This window comes from Rhopilema esculentum, chromosome 4 (assembly GCF_057945365.1).
Source record: "Rhopilema esculentum isolate cy_ngs chromosome 4, ASM5794536v1, whole genome shotgun sequence".
NCBI classification, from domain to species: Eukaryota; Metazoa; Cnidaria; class Scyphozoa; order Rhizostomeae; family Rhizostomatidae; genus Rhopilema; species Rhopilema esculentum.
This window is the reverse complement of record NC_142818.1, coordinates 13681218-13704265: the sequence shown is the minus strand read 5'-3', so window position 1 is coordinate 13704265 and position 23048 is coordinate 13681218. Positions and strand designations below refer to the sequence as shown.

Genomic DNA, 23048 nt, shown 5'->3' with positions numbered 1-23048 from the left:
ATCTTCTAAGGAAAAGCATGAAATGTGCGGTAAGGCTGATTATATTTCAATCTTTTATGACTCACTGTAAACCTTTTTTTGATGACTTAAAGAGTGATTGCATTAGAATTGAGTTTTCCCATATTGTAATCAAGCTTGAATCTACATGAATCGGAATAAGATAAATTGAATTGAAGTAAAGTGAACTATTGAAAAAATTCTCCATGGTCGTTTGTTTCATTGTACTAACAAAATTCTTCTCAAGCATTCAATTATTCCAATTATCCAATAATAACAACAACAACGATTGCAAGCAAGCATTACTGATTGATCGAAGCAACTGCATTCCTATGGTTAGTCATGTTCGATGTTTTAGATTCATTTCTAGGATCACTTTTAGGATCTTTTTCATCGATACTATATCAACGATAAAGTTATATTGATTATCCGCTTCCAGATCCTCTTTCTACAGCTCAGCAATGATGCAAGTGTCATGCAAATTTTACGTTGTCTTTTGTTTTACAAGGTCACCATCTTTCATCGATATCTTACGAAACCACTCAAAATTCAATCAATTTGAATAGCATAATAAACTTATGCAACGATGTCTTTGAACTTTTCAAGTAGTTCCCTGGAAAAATTTCTTCTTTGATAATTCATTTGGAACATTTAGGAAATCTCTTCATCTATTTTCGCTGGGGGGGGGGGGGGGGGGCTCAACATGTTTGAAGGTACGGGGACGAGCCATTATTTGAGGGTACTTTTTTCTGAAAGTGTGGAATTATCTGTACCAGTTCTTGAAACATGTGCGGAACTTTGTGTACCATTTAAAAACATACAGAATTATGGATATCATTTGAGAAATTAGTGCAAAATTGTAGCATGAATGTTAAGTTAGAAATGAAAGTATGAAATATGTGTAGTATTGAGATTTTGGAGCGAAGGACATGCAAAGTTTGTTTGATATTTTTTATGTTATTTTTATGCTTTAAAAGCTTCATTTGCTTTGCGGAATTATAGGTATAATTTTCAATATGTTTGTGGAATTATGGGTCACATTTTCCAGACATGTGCGGATTGATGGGTCTAATTTTTCAACCAAAATGACACGCCCCGGCCCCGAGTTTTAGGTGGCGCAAAATTTTAAGATGGCACGATATTGCCCGAAATTTACGCTCTGTAGAGTGCTTGATGAAAAAGACTCCGGTATGCCAGGATTCGGTTCTTTTGTGCCATAAACGAATGCGCGAAATTTTTGTGCGAACGTTTGTTTAACTGAAAATTTTTGAATCTGTGTCTTTCCATTTTCCTAGAAAAATTCTTTCTCCTTTTTTCTTGTACTAAATTTTGAAATAATTTTTCCCAGTTAGCGAATGGCATATTAACTGTTATTTCACTGTTAATTGTCACTGTCACTGTGTCACTGTTTTTACAAACTTAAGTTTGATTCAATTAATAATGCGCTTGCTAAATTGTCAGACCCTTTGGGCTTTGGGATGTTTTAATATTTTGTTTAGTTTTCTATTGTTAAGTAGAGCTTTGAAATTGTTTTGAATTTCGTTTGATGCAGATGTCGGTGTTAAACTTATTCCTTCCCTGACTCTTTCACAAAATGCGTTTGGTCATTCTTTTTCCCTAAATTTTGCATTTAATCATAATTTACCGACGTTTTAAATTTTGTACCCCCATTTACGCTGAACGTTGACATGCGCTCTTACCATCAGGGCCAAAAACCGACAAAAGGGAAGGCAATGATTTGCCTGATCTACATAAAAACTGAGGAAGGGCAAACAAAGGAAGGTCATTGACAATGAAATACTTTTATCAAAAGCTGTTCGTTTAGCTCAGACTAATCGTGTACTGAAGTAAATCGTGTACTGAAGTAACTTATTGCAAACAACCGAAAGTGGACAATGACAGAGATACTACACTCTAAATTGAATATACATGCGCGTACTAAAAATTATCGAAACTTGTAATAAACACACTTTCTCAAAGCGTTGATACTAACAAAATCGGCAACAATTCAGTAAGAAACAGTCAGTCAACTAAAAAAGCATTTAAAATTCGAGACTGACGTGAATTGGAGCATTTAATCTGTGTTGAAAACATACTTTCTATCGATTAAAAATAGAAAAACAATCATAAAAACTTCTAAAAATTACACGGCTAAACAGGACTGCATTACATTTGTGTAAAACGATTTCAATATAACATGTCTGTGATTCTTCAATCACGTGATCATTGGGCTATTGATGCTCGAAATTACTATTTATTTCTTCAAATGTGAAACTATATATTTTTAAAACTATAAATATTTCAAATAGAGCATTCGTGGTAAACTGAGGCTGAAAAGGAAAGCTTGCTTTCTTTGATAAATAATTGACTGAAGAAACGACTAGTGGCAGTAGGATCAATTTACCAAAACAGTTTACGAATTTCGGAAGACAATCATCTTAGACTATATACCTGATAGGCGACGATATCTAATTGACAAATAATAATAAATTCATTCGTAGAAAACATGAGGTCTTAAAATGCCATAAGCGGTACGCTCCTAAAAGATCGTAAAGCTATAAATACATCATTGAAGAGTCGTTTATCAATAAAATGGAGCAGCTGTCTATGGTAAAGTCACTTCTTGGTAAATCGTAAAACATATTGTATCACTAAAATTTTAAATTTGATTGATGAAATGTAGAGTTACGTTTACAGCTCCAAGGCCTTTTTTGCCTCCTTGTGTACCTCTCTTACTGACTCACCCACTGACAGCACAGTAGTAACCATTTCCATTAGCGAGTTCTGGTCCGGGTAGGCCAATGCCGCTTGCTTTGTACCGGCTACAACGCCGCGAATTGAGTCCGCCAAGCGGGCTGTTGCCCTTTTTACTTTAAATCTCACTTCGTTGTTTAATAATTTTGCACAGAGTTCCTCTCCAGCGTGGACTACTTTATGCGCTGTTAAAATTACGAATTTCGAATGCGATACGAAAACCTGTGGCGTTTCACTGTTAGAAACTGATTCTGTAAGATTACGTACAGCGTCTCGTAGTATCAGAAACTGAGATTCGACCCGTTGAAGAAAGAAAGACAAAGCCTCGGTATCTCTATGGTCCAAAGTGGAAAGTCTTTTACCTTTGTCATTAGCTACATTTTGGAATGTAGCAACATTGCTATCGTAATTTCGAAACGGTATTTTATTATCATCCCAAGGCAAGGAAACAGAGCGGGAATGCGCTGCAGTAATCGGTTGAGTTACACGAGAAGGAAGCATTGTTTGCGATAACAAATTTGAGTCTGACGCCATTTTACTTAAATTGGCATTGGCATCAAGGTCATCGGCAGAGTTATCAAAAGAAGCAGTTGATGTAGTTGAAGCCGCAGTGCCGCTCGAGGTTGCGCGCAACATTGATTGCGGCGACGCGTAGGTACTATGATCATCAAGCTGCGGACAGCTACCTCCCCATTCTGGCTTTCTTGTATGCTCCAAATCAACTGGCGACCTTGATGGGTCTGACGCATATTTCTTTCGACCATCCTCAGTGATGAAATCAGTTACTAGCGTGTCCGCTTTTGGCAAAGCAGGTCTTTTAGAGAAATCTTCATCAGGCACAAATCCTGCCATGGATCTGCGATTTGCAGGTAAGCTTGGCTTGGGAGGGACTGGGGGTCTTCTAGGAAGGGTGGAGTTATAGCCCTTTTGCCGCCTACTTTGAAACTCTTGCTTCATTTCCATGGGCGACATATCTGCCCCATTGGCCTTGTCCATTGATACTGACTCTTGGTCTTTCCATACAGAAACGGGCCGTGCATCAAGCTCGAGAATTTCCCTCACTTTCTTATCATTAACAGTCGCTGACATTTGCATTGTACCTGTTTTACCCATGTTTCCTTGGTCGGGCTGTTTTGTCAATTGTGGAGTCACGGTAAGAGCTGCTGCTTTTTCAGTAACAGCCACCAAAGTTTGGCTAGGTGCTTGGACAGTACTATCTTCGAAAAACAAAGTCTTAATACCAAAGTGCAAAGTTGAGGTTAGCTTGCGACATGCTTCAGGTACCCGCCCTGCCAATATCATTATTGCATTCACTGTAGCAAAAAATTTATCAGTTGTGTTATCACGAACACTAGGCACTGACCACTTGCAAGTATCCAGGTGCATCAAGCATACCTTGACTTTGTAATAACACTCAAGTAGTGGTTCGAGGTCGTTCTTTATTGTTTCAGCCTCTGAATCTAAACTCATTGCTTTGGCATTAACCATGGCTCCCAAGCCAAACTCTGTCAGCAACCGCAGCGACAGCTTCACTTTGTTCGCCATATCTCTAATCGGGTCAATAACAACTTCTAGGTTTCTAGGCTCTAGCCAATCACCGTTCGAGTGGGATACAAGGGCTGTAACTGAAGTGTCAACAGCAAGGTGTAGTTTATTGAGACGATCATACGCCTGCATGCAGGTCAGTTTGAGTGCCCTCACAGCAGCCATGTTGATTTGATCAAATGATGACTTCTTGCGAGGGGGCTTTTTGGGTTGGACACGAGGTGAAGTTTCAGAAGTCTAAAAATGAATGAAAAATAAAATGCTGATTTATGCAGATGCTTAGGAAATGCGCTGCGGTGTATGATATAGCTTACAAAGTTACATTTACAAAATGACTAATGACCCTCTCCTATGTTCATCAATAAAGCTAACTTGACAATCACAACATCAATGCAAGGTTACACTGGGAAAGGGGGCACGGGTACCAAGAAAAACTGACATGGTTACCCTTGAAAATGGCTGTCAAGAAAATGGCTTACCAATAAAAAGTTACATGGTGCTAAAAAACTGTCTAAAAGCCAAACTCCACTGACGCTTTTTTGTCTGAAAAATTCACGATGACACATCTGCAGAAAGAAAAAATTTGCGAGAAAAGCATCCGCGCATAAAAAAATTCGCTTGACAAATAGTTGAAGTAGTTTCTATTTTTTGTGAAGCGAAATAGTTCGAAGTATACGTAGGACAATAAAATTGTACGATTTTCATAATAAGTCTTTGTAAACTGGCATCCTCATAGCAACCGGAATTTAGTAGCAGTGAAAATAACTTGCAGTTACATACTTTGCAGGTAAGCTAATTACGAGTAAGGTAAAATTCTAGTCCACAACCAAATTTAATTTACCGCTTGCCGATTTTATTGGCATTCACCTTTCTGATGTATGTCTTTATGTAATTTGTCCACCCATTCTTTACGTGCTCTTTTTAAAAGCTTGATTTCCCTTCCAACGTAAATATAACTGAATTTTTCTTCTCCTCATAAGCAAATATCGTGAAAGAAAGCCACGTCCTAAGATTTCCCTTTTGCCTATATATCCCCATTTATCCTAAGAATGTCGCGCGCGCTAAAATTTGATTGAAATCAGTGGAGATTGGAATGAGCGGAACTTTGTATGAACGCTTTAGCGAACGCTACAAAATAAGCGTCAGTGGAGAATCGGTTTAAAGTCATTATCTCACTAAAGGATGACATTTTCTAAATAATAGAAGACAAGCCAACAAAAATTGAACGTTCTCTCTATCGCTTTTTCCCTGTTGATCTCTCTATTGCCTTCTTTCCTGTGGACCTCTCTATCGCTTTTTCCCCGAGGTTTTCTTTACAACAAATATTCATCATAGCTACAGCAGTGGGACTGGTTGGGAAAAGGGGGGGGAAAGAAAATTCAGGGCTAACCTTATTTGATTGGCCAGATTGGCTTTAACCCACTTTTAAATTCAGACTATCAATGGAAACTGAGGCGCAATTTGTTGCTGGAGTTGCTAAATTGAGGTGGAGATATTCCCTTGCGAGGGATTGTTCTGAGATTTCTAAATCAATAGAGAATAAAGAGCGAGATAACTGATTACCAGCGAGAAAATTTACACTTGTAGATTGAAGAAAGTAGATAACTGATTTAAGCTTGCATTCATTGAGTTGGAACTAGCGATCCACTTGACAAGGGCGTGAAGCAGACCATACATAGGGGTAAACGAAAAGGTGATTTATTCTTTTGTCCCTTCATTAATTTATTTGTTTCGTCCTCGTCACTCACTAACAGCGCAGTTGCTGAGCAATTCATCAATAGTGGCATATTAAATACTGCCACCTTAAAGCAAAGCTGCTTTAGCAACGAGGGTAATTCAGTTTGCAGACAAACAAATAATTTTAAACAACTACACAAAAGAATAAAACATTAGGTACGAAAATCTGTTGAATCACGTACCTTTTCGATCTCCTTGACAATTTCTGTAGGTGGCTCTTTCCCATAAATATCTTGATAGTCAACGTAATCATCATCATCATCGTCAGAATTGATGGTGCGCGAGCCAGTCTGGTGTCGTTTTGAAATGGGCTTCATCAGTGACTGATTTGTTGTTTTAAACTTACTGATGTCACTCATTACCTTGTTCACATCATGGTGCGTAGGAACGTCATACAAAGAATCATCTGTGTGATCATCTGCAGCTTTTTTTGAGACAGCATTTGGCAGCTGGTCGTAGATGCCATCAGAGGGTGGCACATCATAAATGTCATGATGGGGAGGCTCATTATATATTTGGTCATTAGCATGGAAGCTGCCCTTTAAAGCTTGGTTGGCATTAGTCACGCTGTTCTGGTTCGGTGGTACGTCATATATTTCTGTTGCATCTGATTGCCATTTTTGGGGAGACGTCGCTGCTTGGTTCAAAACAGAATGGGCAGGTGGTGTATCATAAATATCATCCATTTTTGATTCATTTTTGCGCAGTGCTGGGGGAGTGTCGTAGATTTCTTGAGGAGAAACATTCCTGTTTACGAAAATGTCACGTGATGCAAAGGGACTGTTGCCTGATGGCTTTAAAGATGGAGTATCGTAGAGTTCCGACGAAGTTTTATCTTGCGTTGTGCTGTCGATATGCCTAGCAAATGATGCAGGAGGGACATCATAAATTTCATTACTAGCATTTGATTTGTCATTAAGAGCACTCCCTTGTTTTTTACCTGTTTGTTGCCCTTCCACATTGGTAAGGTCTTGCCGAAAGCGAGATAAATCAAAGTTTCTTTTAAAGGTAGTGTTTGATGGAGGAGCATCATACAAGGCTTCATTTGACGCTGTTGGTTTTACTACATTTTGGGGTGATTTGCGGTCAGACACCTCTTGCGCATCACCACCAGATGATTTGACACTTCCCTGACTTCTTTTTACTGCCTCAGCCGCTTTTAAAGACGAAGGAACGTCGTATAATTCGAAACCATTACCACTACTCGGCTTTGGTACATCATAAAGTTCGCTAGTGGTATCTGGTTTTTGTTTGGGTACATCGTACAATTCACTGTGAGCATTTGGTTTTGGTACGTCATACAGCTCATGCCCTTGCAACTTCATTGTTCCTGAAAACTCTGGCTCATCTGGAATGGCAGTAAATGCCGATAATGCATTTTGAAACTTCGGTACCGGGGACTTCGGGCCTATTGTCCCTGTTGATTGTATAGTGGGTCTTCGTTTAGGGACAAAATCATACACTTCATCTGATGTTTTAACTGCATAGCTTGGGATATCATACAGCTCTGCAGGGCTCATTTGCAAACCAGTTTTCATTTTGGGCCGTGTAGGAACTACGTCATAATCTTCTTGGTTGCCACGGGGTTTACTTGGTGTAGCATAGTTGAGCTGAGAGAACTGGGAAGCGATTTTGCTTGGCGACGAATAGACATCTTTCAAAGCTTTTGGGGAAGGTGAATCAAAGAGTTCTCCGTGGGAGGCTTTTACGGGGGCAGGGAGAACATCGTACTCTGAACCTGGATGTTTTCCACCATCAGTGAAATCAGAACTCTCTGAAAATTCCTCCGCAGACAGCGAACCCTGGCTTCCGGACGTATTTGAAGGGTCGTCAAGAGATGAAAAGAGTTTGAGTCGATTGCCAGGGGCAATGCCTTGTTTGCCATGGAGCAAGCAGAGCCACCAGCCGACTAGTCCATCCACGTCGCGCTCAATTACGGTGACAATGTCTCCCTTGCGGAAACTTAGCTCATCCGGGGCATCGGCAAGATTATCGTACAAGGCTTTGGCAAGCAGCGTCTACGAGAAAATAAATCAGTAAGCTATTACTCAAAAATGTATTATATTGGATGAATTTAATATAAAAGACTCTGTTTCGTCAAAGATCCTTACAAAGACCTATAAGGAAAAGCATTTGACAGAATGGTCGAGCATTTTGCAGCAAGTACCATAGATGTTGATGATTATCTCTAGACATGACCAAAACCTTTCAAAAGCCCCCGTTTTATTACTATGCTGTCAAGTAGCAATGCTTTTCATCGATTCACGGAAGTCTGGAGATTTAAATTAAGGATAAAATTTGTTTTTCCTTTCCATCATCGAAGTTAAACTCTTTTGTGAATTAAACAGTTTAACAAAACACAATTCCAGGTCCGACCCACTATTGTACTAGTCTGGAGGTTCGTTTTGTTGTTTCAATGCAGGTTCGATTCCAAAAAAAACATACAGCTCAATGTGAAAAAAAGATTTACTAGCTCAAGAGTCAGCTCAAAATAACTTCGATTTAAATGAACTATTATATACATTACTTCAATACATTTAAATCCCCGTGGACCTATTTGCATAGAAAAGATGGTCAAAGGCCGTCGAATGACACCCCCGTATATAAACGTCGATGTATATCTCTTTTCCTGATCGGAACAACTGAATATCAGGTGATTAACCTAGCCAATAGCAACTGTTCCAAATTCAACAAAAACTTCATTTGAAAACCAAGGAAGTGTGCAGTATTAACGTCAAACTGTACTAAAATGGTATGGATAGGAGATTAAAGCAAGGCCTCAATTCTCCACTTTCAGTGCGCTGAGACAATAAAAAACCAATATTAACTGTAGTCTTAACTGATAATTCACTGTAGATAATTACTAAGCATAATTACGATTGGCAGAAATTGAAGGGATTTGCTTTTCGTACACGCCCTAGCAGGTGGGAAGGGGCAGGTACGCGAGCATCTTTCGATCATGCGCCTATCGTACGAGTCGACCGATCATCGAGAATCAAATATACAACAAAATATCCATCCAACAAAAACTATAAATATAACACTAAAAAATAAGGAAATAAATTCACAGAAATGCGCAAATTAATCCAATTTATAATAGAAAACAAAATGTCAAATTGATGTGAATGCGATTAAAAACCTTTTCCTCGTCCACAAATGATCCTTCTCTCGACTGTTTCTCTTGTAAATGAGTAGACTTACTCCAATCTCGGTAAATCGAGCTTCTTTTATACAATTTTTCAGCAAACGACGCAGATTTTAAAGAGCCTTTATCTGAGCTAGTAAACATTTCTCTGAAACGCAAACCTCACTCTATGATACAAAATAGATTCCTTTTCCGCTTCAATTTCTCATGAAACCAGCGTCATACCATTGCAACAAACTCCTACATTGACACTTTATCGGCATGAGCGCCTTGCAAGACGTGATTTCACCAGCCACGGCGATTCCCCTTCTAAACATGAAGGACCACCTCTTCCAAAGTTAAATCGTAAACAACAATCAGAACGCAACCATCATCGTCGCTTATCAAAATTGCACCTCGTATTTGCTAGTGGCTTATCTTAGGCTGTCGTACAGCACAACTGGTGGCAGAATTGATATTTTCGGTTGCAGAGCTCATTCACCATTCAAGCTAGAGACCCTAGTAGAATATACGTGGCTCCATGCTAATTTGAGTTGACAGTGCGGTTACTAGCGACAAGCTGTATATCAAGCATTGTTCATTGCAAGAGGGAAACACCTAGTGTATTTAGAGCAACAAACTCCTGGATCACAAGAAACAGACAAGTGACTTATTATTAGCAACGTTACTTAAAATTACTACGTAATGTTACTAAGCAACTAGCAGCCTTTGAGAAACCTCGCTTTCACTCACACCTTTTCCTATCCCTCCCTTTCACAAACCATAGATTTCGTCCTCTTTTCATGAAAACATTTTCCCTAAATCTGCGAAGGAGGAAGGGAGGGGGGATGATCCAGATTCCAAAACCAAAATCTTTACACAGAAACTTGCAATGAAGGAAGAATGAAGAAATGGATTGAAGCAACTGAAGCAGTCTGAATGCATTGAATATGAAAACTCAGTTTGGGTACAAGTGTTTTTATAAGTGATTCAGACTGAATAAACAAGTTTTGTAGTCAATAATCTCAAAGATTATTTCAAGAGAATCCACATTGACGCAGGGAGGGAATCACAGGTATTCTCGATATAGAACATTCGATTCTATAATAAAGAACACAATGGAGTAACAAGCAAAATTCTCCAGACATGCATTATTCACGTGGTTTTGACGGCTGGTTTAGCAAAATGAATATGGATAGTGCAGCTTATTACTTGAGGTTAGCCTTATAGACAAACTTTTACGTTCAGTAACATTTCAAAGAGCTGATCACAATCTTAAAGCCCAATCTCCAGTGAGAAAAAATCGGCGAAATGCGAAAAAGCTCGCGCGAAATACGTTATGGGCATGCGCAGTGAACTATTGCTGGGATTTCTCGCGAAGAATTTCTCTCTGAAAAAAAGTTAAAATGAGTTCCACTTTTTTCGCTTTTCGCTTGCAAAATCCTTCAGAAGCCAATCAAAGTCCATATCCCTTTGTCACGCTTCCAAATTTTACATTCCAATGTCGCGAGGTCAACAAAAGCATTTAAAGGAATTTTTTCGCGTGAAGTATTTCACAGCGAAATTTCGCAAGACTTTTCTCACTGGAGAATGGGCTTAAACAAAGGTTTACAAAGACAACTTTCATCTAACAGTTTTGTGATCTCCAAACTTCATCATAATGACGGATAATTCAAAATATTTGGTTTGAGTTCTGTTTCCCAGGAAATTAGGCTTCGCACCAAACTGACAAATCCGTTAGTCTCAGCTCGCTTTAAAGTCATGGCATGGATTTGGTTTCAAAAGCGCTGCATGTCCAATGTATCTCAAATTAAACGATGTCTTTCTTATATCATGCGAAAATTCCCATGGCAATAAAAAGGAGAGTAGGCTTATCAAGTCATTTTCATCATAGTCATTTCTTATGAATATGTTTTCATGCAACTATATTAATGCCAATGGCAAAGTCACTCAAATAATGACAGTCAATGACACTAGCTGTATTTAGAAAAGACACTGACTGGGTGAATAACAAACACATCAACGGAGCAACTTTCTGTACTAAACTGCCGAGATACCTCAGACATTACTTCAATTTCTTTACTATACAACAAGAACGATACCCCTTGACGATAGCGAAAACTAAATTTTACTAGCTAAGTATACCATTTGATAACGTTATGTTGGCCCCAGCCCAGGGGAGGGGAAACAGGCCAAATGCCCCGAAGGCCCCAAAGCATATAGCGGCTCATGCTTTTTATATTTGGGTGCAACTTCTACTTCTGAATCCAGGGAGACGGCTACGGCAGTCCCTAGCCCCTTATGGCTCTTGATGGCCAAACAGCCGGCTACAGAGGCGACCAAAAAGGAATACACTTTAAAGCAATACACCTGACGTTTGAATGGCGCAAATCTTCGAGCATTCCAAACGGGCTTTCCTTCTTATTCATTGCATTCATTAAGAGGAAACCACAAGTGACGTAATTGAGGAGATAGAACCCTTCCCCGTGTTTGCAGAGGAAACTCGTCATGACAACCATCTAATCGAAGGCAGAGCCAGCCAACCCGGTTTAACCTTTCTCGGTGAAAACAATCAGTTTCTGATTTGTCAACTGATTGATTCATTTACAAAGAAGTTGACAACATTCAAAGTATATCTACATCATCCGACAGGCCTGCCAGGAATTCTCATTTGCTATCAAAAGCATCAAAACCCTGTCATGCAGCCACTTTCTCAATTTCTCTCAGTGACCAAAAAGGGTATCAGCTGCCTGTGAATAGAATTACCTTGATCCGCAAACTTTCATTGGGGTTCAATTGCTTATTTGGTTAACAAATGAGCGATGTCACCTGGTTGTTTACTTATTTTGATAGAGAAAAGATTTCAAGACTTAAAAGCTGGCTATAACATGTTGCAAGAAAAGTCTATTCTATGAAAATAGTTTCGGGGAATTATTTAGAAACAAGCTCTAGCGCCGTGTCTATGCACTATGGTCTATGTCACAATATTCGGTTAAGATGTAATTTTGTATTTCGATTGCGAACCGGCTACCTGGTATAAGAAGGAAGAGCTTAATCAGGCACGTCTAATTCAATGGCAAACCTGCAGCAAAAATGTTATTTCTTGTTCTTTAAACCTGTTTATTTCTATAAAGAAATGTTAGTATTTCGTTTTCCGCTAGTTTCCCCTGTTTTAGGCCAGAAGCAAATTCAAAGGCAATTCATGAACACACAGCTTTAAAAAAAATTGACAAAACAACTCATTGCCATAATTCTAATTGCCAGAGGCATTTCTTTGATCGTAAGACTTAAATTTGAAAAACATATACTAATTTGCAAATAATGAATAGGAGATTTGTTTATGGTTACTGTGAAGGCGATATTACGTTTCCAAAATATTGACCAAGACTGGGAGACGTACAATAACCATTCATCCTCAACCATTCATCCTCAACCATTCATCCTCAACAACCCAACAACCCATGCAGCTCCTGCCTAAGTCTGCAATATATACAGTCCAGGTGCTTGCATGCACAGCGACCTCGATGCTACGAGGAGGCTCGAAGAACTCAATCGGAGTTCGCCGAGTCTCCTCCAATTAGGATTTCCTCGCGACTCAAATGAAGATTGGTAGCTCCTTCCAAGTGTCGAACAAATCTTCAAAAATGACTTTCTGTGGCGAAAAGCTTGGAATAAAATGAACTTAAGCAAGAGCTTAACTCACAAAATACTTTCGGACTTCTAGCAAAATAGATTTATTTCGTCTGTAGGGAAATATGGAAAAAGGCGAGCCAGAAGGCTACGAAAATCAAATTGCATCCTGATAGATAGGTCTGCAGTATCATCCGATTAATCATGGAAATTCCACGTCAGCGCGGTCGATTTACGTTTACTGATCGGTGCTTAAAATCTCTTAGCTATTCAACGCATTTTAAAATCATTCTCAATGACATTGTAAGCCTATTACACCACAGAATCGGTTGTTGTTGATAGTACAAGCTAGAAATTGCAAACTGCATCTTTAGTGGATCCCTTCCCCATAAGAGCACGATACGTATTACAGTTGTGCTACACTTGTATTTCATTCATATGACAGTTGCATTACATTCGTAATACAGCTGTATTGCTGCACTTGTCTGCCATTTTTATTACTTTAGTATTACCGTCCTAATCGAGCTTTATGACACTTTCATTACAGTTGTGCTACACTTGTATTTGATTCATATTGCAGTTGCATTACATTCGTAATACAGCTGTATTGCTGCACTTGTCTGCCAATTTTATTACTTTAGTATTACCGTCCTAATCAAGCTATATGACACTTTCATTACAGTTGTGCAAAACTTGTATTTTATTCATATTGCAGTTGTATTACATTCATATTACAGCTGTATTACACTTTTATGCTAATTTTATTATTTTAGTATTACAGTCTCATTCTAGTTTTATTCCAGTTGTATTACAGTGGAATTACATTCATATTACATTCATATTACAGTTGTATCACACTTTTATGCTAATTATATTATTTTAGTATTACAGTCTTAATCCAGTTTTATTCCAGTTGTATAACAGTGGAATTACATTCCTATTACATTCATATTACAGTTGTATGCCTGTCTTATTACTTTAGTATTACAGTCATACCCCAGTTTTATTACAGTTGTATTATGCAACAACCGAGATACAACTTTTTGTTTGGACGGGGGGACAAACCTGATAAATTAGTGAAAAACAGCCTTATTTTTCACATAAAATGTATTTTTATCATAATACTTAAGTTTTTTTGGGGAGGCAAGGCCCCCCTTGGCCCCCTGGTATCTCGGTCCTAATACATTTTTATTACCGTATTTCTGCCATTTTATCTCAAACTGAGATTGCATTTAAATAAAACCTGAGTTTCAGTGTGGGGAAAATAGCACTCATAAAACTGGGGTCAAGGTCATAAAACTCTTTTTTTTAGAATTTTTGAATTTTGACCTAATAGAGCACCATGAAATACTTCTAAATATGCAAAAGTCGGTTAAATTTTCACAAAATTGGGATGATATAGATATGGCCAATGAAAGATATCCAGTTTGTTGATGGAATACCATAATTTTGACTATGTTCCTAGAACCTATAAACAGAGACCAAATTACAGAGTTTCCATGGGGAAAAAGCTTATGCTCATGCTGCCATCTTTCAGGCAGCTTGTAACACATTTAACTGACTTTGCATGCTTAGAGGTATTTTATGATGCTTTTTCAGGTTATGGGTTCAAAACTCAAAAATTCTTAAAATAGATTTTCATGACATCATCACTTAACAACTCTATAGAGGCCCTATCCAAATTATACCAGATTCAATTTGTATTGGGTCATTTTTCATATCCGATAGGTCTTCTGTTCACAAGATGATGCTCTGTATCATTTTTTGTAGTCAAACCATTCTACTTTTAATGAGGAATAGAATCATACCAGATAATTTCAGCACTTATTTTAATGCATGAATCTGAAAAGGCAGCTTTGTTTTCAAAAAAGTTTGGATGCTAATGAAATAATAAATATGCTTCTTGTGGTGATCAGCTTCAAATTAATTTTTTCAAAACTGTTATCAAAATATTTACTGCAAAAGGAATCAGCATGTCAGATATGACACACATTAAAGAATGCATGTTATCAAAAAAAAGAGCCAAACAGCAAACTGCATTACAAGTTGCTATGAAACTGCCTAAGTACAATGGCAGATTTTTCAGAGCACAGTGGAAGCATTGCACCAACCTGTGAACAGGAGTGAATCCAATACAAAATGAATACTTTTTTGTGTGTGAATGTAGCATAATATTTGCATGGGATTGGGTCAGTTAATCTGATATGAAATCAATCTGGTATCCTGTGAACAAGGTCAAAGATACATTTTTCAGATTCCCTCTTTGCCAAAAAGAACTATCACTGACCTCTCTTCTCAAATTATGTAACTTTTCCAAAAACCACAGATCACTTTAATGTTGATGTTATAGGTTAATTAATCCAATTTTCAATGCCTTCTTGGCTTGTTTTTAGCATGTCAGTGAGAAGTATCTACCAGAATAGGCAACTGTAAACAATTGATATAGTCAAGCCAAAGGCAAATTAAGACAAATATATTATAACACCAATGATTTTTTCAAAAACATTTTTGCAAATTAAACTCCATTTTAGTTTTAAAATAACAAAAATTGATGACTACATAAGTAATGTGAGCTCACACCTAATATTTAACTGAAACCTGGTAAATGTAAAAAGTTCTAATATTACCAGTATTAAAAGATAACATTTGAACCACCTGAGCAGTTCCCAATAACAGCAGTTCTAAATAACAATTCTACAGTTCTGTATATATTCAATAAATAAAACAATCTGGCTTGTAAAAATCTTTACAATGCCTTGGTCCTAGTGACATATAATGGTCCTAGTGACATATAATGGTCCTAGTGACATATAATGGTCCTAGTGGCATATAATGGTCCTAGTGACATATAATGGTCCTAGTGACATATAATGGTCCTAGTGGCATATAATGGTCCTAGTGACATATAATGGTCCTAGTGACATATAATGGTCCTAGTGACTAGTGCAATATAATAACTAGGCCCTATAGCCCTATGGCATAACCTAGGCCCTAATACCAATGGTTATGCTCCTCCATCATATCACAGTTAATAAATTGTTCACACCTGACCTGCCAAAGCTATTTGTTACTGGTGAATCTACATAAAATTACAATTTTGGTAAATGGTCAAGATAGCACTTTGCTCTGAACGAACACAGGCAAAAGATTAGCTGAGAATAAAAACAAAAAAGTTATTTTGTGGCTTTTCATGTGATTTACAAGAAATTGAAGTTGTGGTTCTTAGCACATTTCTTTTCAAACCACATGAATGTTAATTTTTTTCCATTAGTAGCCTAGAAATAGCTACTTATTATATTCTAACCTCAAAAATCTTTGATGAAATGGCATCTCCCTTGTCTAATCAACACAGGGTATTACTGAAGTGTTCAAATATCGAAAACAATTAAATTGATCAAATGGATGAAATGATGATGAACATGCCGAAATTAAATTGATATGTACTTGTGCTAAATGTCGTTACAATTTCAGAAAATCGCTTTTGAGGAAGGATGGTTTGAAGTAACGACATTATCAGGCCTAAATTCAAATTAAGACGGAAATTGCCGCGTACAGTCATTACCCTGTCCGGCTGAGAAAACAGTCAAACAAAATTGTGATCAAGTTAAAAATAAAATGTACAGTTTTCAGAAGACTTTGCTTTCAATACAGCCATTGCGAATATCAAATTGCCGACTGGTTGGATAGGTTCTCAGCTCAATATCGTATGTTGTGATAAAACCTCCGACCGACCGAAAATTTGATTTCTAGTGGTTGTAAGCCATTACTTATAAATCACTGCGATTTCCAGGTGTTTATAAAAGCAAAAGTAATCCTGTCTTGAAGATAAACGCCTTAAAATAAATAAAAACAAAGGGAAATAAAAAATTTTCATACCATTTTCTGTAACTGTGGGTTGGCCGAATTTCAGACAACGGTTTTAATGTTGTTGGGAGTAGTCCGGAAATAACTGAAAAGAGCAATCGACATTATTGAATAAAACCAAATGGCAGCATCAAAGAAGAAACCTGTCCACATCCATCTACGTCACTCATCCTCGTCAGAACAGGTTTTGTGCTCTAAATTTGTTGACTAATCCTGAATTAATCTCATAGTTTACTTTCGACAAGGGCGTAAGTTTGATGTTGTTTAGGCCCTGCACTATTACGGTTCACCTATCCGTGTCAAACTTTGTCCGTTTGCCAATTATCACCGGTTTGTAATGTCCGTCGTACAATATAAACTGCATTTAATTAATTTGAAATGACATGTTATCTATGACAATCGTTTCACTGAATTCTGCATGTGAATCTTTGTTTCACAAACAACATGTGAATCTTTCCCTCATCCAAAGCCATGAATCAAATGATTCACGAAATTCCTTGTTACGCTTCCAGGGGGGTCATTACATGAATTTCTGTATCAGCAGGGGGTAACAAACATGATGATACCCAACATTACTTCTTTATTAGCAACATCACATTTCTTACTTCAACAATGAGCATGGTAAATGTTTATTACATTTTGTGAAGTTGATAACATACCGTAACAGCAGCAGTAACAGGTAAAAGGTAATGAATCATATTATGTATCAAAGAACTCATAATGAATCAAATTATATTTAGGTAACTTCACACCTTTATCGAGTTTAAAAAACCATAATTAGAAACAAGCATACACAGGGGCGAAACTTCACTATTTTAATTAGGGGGTGTGATGCTAAGATGCCCGACGAAAGGGCGTGGCATGCTTGATGAAAGGGCGTATCATGCCTGAACATCATTTTTAGGGCACATCGCCCCAAGGGTTGAAATAATGGGGGACCCCGAGAGAGTGTCACTATGCCTCTAGTTTTTCTGGTGCTGGCTATAAGCATTTGTTTCTGAAGAAAACCGCTTGGAATTTTTGGAATTTAGAAACAGCTACACAGACCCCATAACATAGCCCCCAAGCTTGTGCAAAGAAAACCTTTTTATTGGAAATAATTTACAGGTACGCCTATCAGCAAGGCTCAATTTTCGTGCTTTTGTAAGAAACTCGAATTTTTTTGCAATTCATATCTTAACTACAATTCCTTGATAGATTTTCTATCATTTCCCTCTTAAACTGTCAGCTTAAAACTTTCTGTTACTTGCAACAGCTATTTGAACTTTCTTTAGTTAAAAAAGGCCATTGTTGGCGAAGGGTGCAATACTTTCCGACCGTAAGTGTAAAACCTTAAGAGAATTTTGAGGCATAACTCCTTATGAATGTATGATGAAATATTCATACATTTGGGAAATACAATGTTGCTTTATTTTTCTCAACAACGTATTCCGAGATGCCAGATCCTTCATTCTTTGATTTATTATGCTTCAAAAATGGTCAGTGTTCCATGGGCTCCGACACAGGATGGAAAGGGGGTCGGGTCAAAGAAGATTTAGTAATCATAACAAAAGATTTTGAAAAAAGCTATATTGTTTTGGAAAATAAAGGGGGGGGGGGTGGCATGCCCTGTTTCCACTTCTTTCTTGCATCAAACACACTTTTCTTTCCGTCTATACTTTCGCTGTCGATCAATCTAATTCCGTATCTCGAGGCGAAGATAAACATGTGCACGTCGAGCTCGAGACGAAAGACAAATGTAACTATGTTGCTGTTTCTTGCCTCGTTTCTCTTTTTGAGTTTCCCAACTGGGCGGAGATTGAAAAAAGATGAGGGAAAAAGACCATTAATTCAAAAACCAAGCTGGGGCAAAAAGTAGCAATAAATGTGCGACCTAAACTAAACATACACGTTAATAATGTTAACACAGTTTATCATAGAACACACAGGATTCGGTCAAATCATTGGCTCAAGACACCAGTGACCGAAAACAATCGGAAAAAATCACAGGAAATCATGGGGTACTTGCTTCTTTTCCTAATAATATTTTGGCAACGTACGTAACCAAAAGTTAGTCATGGGCGTTCCTTTCAAGTAAAATTGCCGTTTTTTGTTGGTAAGAGAGCGCTTCCTGGTGGTAAAAAGGGCGTGGCCTAAAATTCTTTGCTTTCTTCTTCTAGAGGCTAGTAGCTGGCACCGCCATTGATCGCAATTTGAATTATTTTTCTACTAACAGCCCTGACATAAACCTATACATTTATGTACCTATAAATTGTACAGGCAGAAAGCTTTGAACAACACCAACAAATGACACGCAAAAGCAAAAAAAATACCAAGCAGTTCTGGGAACAAAAATAACGAGCAAAAGTGATGAAAACTGAAAGAAATAGGATGTCACATCAAATTGAAAAGAAGCTGATAGAAATGAAGGAAGCAAGCCTAGACGAAAGGGCAAAAGAATTTGATGAAATTAAAGATTTTGCAAAAATGTTCAAAGCTGTAAATATTTGATCAGGGAAAAAGTTCGAAAATCCTTATATACATTACGAAAATGGAAGAAATGTTGTCAATTCAGAGCAAACGTAGTCAATCCAGAAGAAATGCTGTTGGTGCAAGAAAGACAAAGCTGGGTGACGTTAGTGAACGAAATTTATGTTGCTGCTAAAGCAGAAAGAAACTTATAGTTCATTAATGCGAAGTAGCTCTAACATAGCTCTAATTTCTGCTCAAAGTCACTTCATATGCATGACAGGCCTCTAGAAGCGCATTTTCAAAGAACCAAGGAGAGATGGGTTGAGGGGCGATGTAAGAAATCTTTCTAGCTGCAGTCATATGTTGTATTGCCTGTATTATCAGTCTCTTAACGAGTAAACCTCTTCGTGAAAGTTCTGCTACCTGATGAGTGCTAGACCCAACTCTCTAGAACTCATTTCTGTATGCGTTTAGTAGCCTCAGTTACTTGAGGCAAGACTAAATCATTCCGCTGCAAGCATTTCACATCGCCACTGTGAGGTGGAAAGAAAAACAGACTAATATACATTTTGAGATCCTCTCACAAACTTCTAAGGCTTTCCTTCATTGTTTTAATAAAAATCTGTTCAATAAGCCAGTATTTGAAATAAAAGATGCTCTTGAAGATAAAAAATATGATAACTTTCAATCCATAATTTTTGTCAAGTTTCTTGCTCGAAAGGACACGTTTTCGTTTTTAACTGGCTTCATGAATGAATCATCAATTCTTTGTTTGGATAGGTGCCCTCGATGAAAAGGGCCTTCCACCATTTCGCTCTCCGAGAAATTAAGCCAGGTGGGAAATGGCCACTTAAGCTGAAATAAACTTCAGGCTAAGCTAGTTCATATAAAAATGATTTCATAATGAAAATTGCAAACAAGTCAACATATATTGCAGCCTAATTTAGTCAAAAATCGACACCCTCCTTAAGCTTCTTTTTAATGTGCCATTTTGAAAACATCTTTAATAAAGCCCCAGTAAAAACAGAGCTTCAAATTATCCGTATAATGATGCTATGATTCCTCTTTGGATAGGTAAATGGTGAAAGTTACCGTAGATTCTCTTTTAAGCCCCCCGGGAAGCTTATTGTTTTTCAGCACATTAAAGGGGACTTATAAAAGAGGGGGGGAGGCAAAATTGAGAGATGCGAGTTGATAAATACTTTGAAATAATTTTTCAGTGGTCGACTAATTTTTTTAATATTTGCGAAATAAAAAGAATCAAATCAGGCTTCTACATCAATGATATTGTCATCATCATCGTCGTCAATTATTAATTCAAAAATATCTTCTTGGGCCATGTCGCCTACTGAAATCGAGCATTCGAAACGGCCACGTAGTTGCAGGGGGCACGGGAGGCTGTGGCCCCCCAAATAAAACAAAATTGACAACATTTTGCCCCCTCTGGCTACAGTTTTCCTAATGATATTCTGAAGAGTAGGCATAATTATAATTTCTTGAGATATCTCCTTCTTGTTTTAAAGTCTGCCCCCCCTAAGGTATCCGCTTACTCGAGTTTGCCCACCCTAGCCGACAGCTACTTTGTTGATTCGAAAGGGTCGACTTCATCCCTCTGATTACCAACGCCCTGTGATTTTGGTAAAAGGCTTTCATATGGCCTGTGCTTAATGCACATTAAATCTTTGTTTTCAGAAGACTGGAAAAAATATGATTGAGTTTTGATCTGATGAGAAGTATTGAACTACCAATGAATAAAATTTCAATCTCCGTTCTTTCCAAGTTTACTTATTTTGGCATCAGTGAATTTTTCAGCGGGAGGCTAAATTGAGAGAGGGCTTGTTTAATTTATCTTTCTTATAGGGGGCTAATAAGAGAGGAGGGCTTAATTGAAAGGGGAGCTTAACAGAGAATTGAAGGTATTGCAGCAACAACAGCTTGATATTATACGTAGAGATTCATGATGTAAAACCAGGAAACCGAGTGAGAATAATACTTGGAAAAATATTGGTCATTGGCTGGACTTGCTACAAGTCCCTCTCTCTTTTAAGTCGCATTTGTATTTGTTCTTTCTTTATTTTTCAGATTTTGCATTTTCCGGGCGGTTTGACTATATATTATTCAGACTAAAGAGAGAGGGAGATTTCTATTAAAGGCATTTAAAAGGGCGTGCTCCCAAAGAAATTCTTTATCTTTTCTTTTCAATTTGGACATTAGCAATGCACCATTTTGTTAGTCTCATTTTAAATTATTTGGTTTCTATTATTGTTCTTTCAAAATCAATCAACATTAAAATTTGCTTGCTGAACAGTATTCATTATTGTGAGATGAAAATATTCTACACCCCCTCCCACAAAAAAGTAACCAAGGAAGTTACGCCCATGTGTCTATTTTCCACAGTTCAAAACAAACCACAAAGTGGCTAGGCGATCATACTATAAAGTTACTATTTTTGAACCTTTGTTTTGAATACATAGATTGAGTATCAGGCCAGTTCTTAATTGCTACTTCATGTAACAAGCTTGATGCGATCATCATTACATGTTGCAGGTATTTAAAAATTGCTACAGTAGATCATTACATGAAATAGGTAGTTACTTTCTGTTTTTGTCTTTGCTCAAATCCTGGAGATCCTATTAACTAATAACTTCTTTGTTTTCAGACTATCTCCAGCTCTGGCTATACGGCATCGAGCACTTTATTACAGACCGGTAGACAGTAATTTTCATTATACTGAGTACTAGCCTAACATCAATGAAAACAATTTACTCACTTCAAATTTGTCTGCAATACAGTAAGTACAACTACATTCATACCAAGTACTTGGCCTAAGACACCAACATAAATATAAAATTTTGAAAACAGGGCATGAAGACCTGCTTGATTTCGGCTACAAGTTTCTTTTTTAATTGCCTACCTCTAATTCCATTGCAGGTGTTTCTCTCATTATATAACAGCTTGCAAGTTTTATCGTTTCTACAGAGTCCAGAAAAGTTGTTAACCTTCCTCCAAACAAAAACATCTCAAAAGGCGAACCTTTCTCGCAAAACAATAAAGTGGGCGTGACTTGGGTGTGTCATAGGAGCTTCTGTTGTTTTTCGTGGACCTTCCTCCGGTCAGTGGCCGTACGACCGTGATGTTTTCCTGACTCTGCGTTTCTAGTTACTTTTTCAGTTTTGCGGTTAGCAGAAACACGAGAGTCAAGAAGCACATAATTGCAAATAAAAGAAGTGAAATAAAAGCAACTTGTGAGCATAGAGTCTGACTTTGGGTTCTCCTTTGGGTGACACAAGATTTGAAATGAAAATACTTCAGCAAAAAAGGGTTCACTTGTTGTGAAAAGTGTTGATTACAAAATTCGATCTCAACAAACATACCAAAAAGTAGGTTTTCACTACAGGAAAAAAGGGGAATCCTTTGTTCCGTTCTTGTTTGGGCACGATACCTCTTTTTTCATCGCCACACTGTAACACAAATGTCGCAAACTTTCGTGTGTAGAATGCGCAGTAGCCCGCAACAAAGTTTGACATTTTGACTGTCTAAGATATTTTACTTCATGGGCTCGTTGGAACGAAGAAAGATCATTTATTTCCACGTTTATCTCCCCCTGGATATGGTTAATTCGTCTTTTATGACCAATGACCATATATTCAGTTTTATTGCTGTTCAGACTAAGCTTCTTTTGCCGCATCCACTCTGCAATTCTCTTACCCTCAGTTTTTAAGTCATTGCACATAGTGTTTAAGTCATTGCACTAGCACGTAAAACCTAGCCTACGCCGTAGACCCTCCCTTCAAAACGAAGATAGGGTCTACGAATTAATGAGGCAAACCTTGCTACAGGCCGTTCTCAAATTCTGGAACTCAATTTATGCAGGAGTATTAATACTTGCATAATTAAGGACATGCAAAGCAAATCAATATTCGCAGAGGCATTGGGTAATGCAATG

At 37.7% G+C, this 23048-nt stretch overlaps 1 protein-coding gene across 2 annotated transcripts; it reads right to left on the bottom strand.

The window, feature by feature from the left end:
* Positions 1–1783: 1783 nt before the first annotated feature.
* LOC135691095 (uncharacterized) lies at positions 1784–17153 on the bottom strand. Of its 2 annotated transcripts, none has more exons than XM_065208847.2 (3): positions 16664–17153; positions 6216–8051; positions 1784–4533 (listed from the first exon to the last, which is right to left on the bottom strand). In XM_065208847.2, exons 1-3 carry the CDS (start codon positions 16664–16666, stop codon positions 2689–2691), a joined length of 3684 nt encoding a protein of 1227 aa, XP_065064919.2. In that variant the 5' UTR covers positions 16667–17153; the 3' UTR covers positions 1784–2688. The 2 variants fall into 2 exon arrangements, with proteins under 2 accessions (XP_065064919.2, XP_065064918.2); XM_065208846.2 differs by lacking the exon at positions 16664–17153 and adding an exon at positions 9173–12154.
* Positions 17154–23048: the final 5895 nt, after the last annotated feature.

Bases quoted from the DNA above. Each gene is read 5' to 3' on its own strand.
- LOC135691095 (XM_065208846.2), bottom strand. From the start codon at position 9,322: ATGTTTACTAGCTCAGATAAAGGCTCTTTAAAATCTGCGTCGTTTGCT. The intron at 8,052-9,172 runs GTTTTTAATCGC...ATTTTCTCGTAG, and splicing joins CATTTGTGGACGAGGAAAAG to ACGCTGCTTGCCAAAGCCTT. The intron at 4,534-6,215 runs GTACGTGATTCA...ATTCATTTTTAG, and splicing joins TTGTCAAGGAGATCGAAAAG to ACTTCTGAAACTTCACCTCG.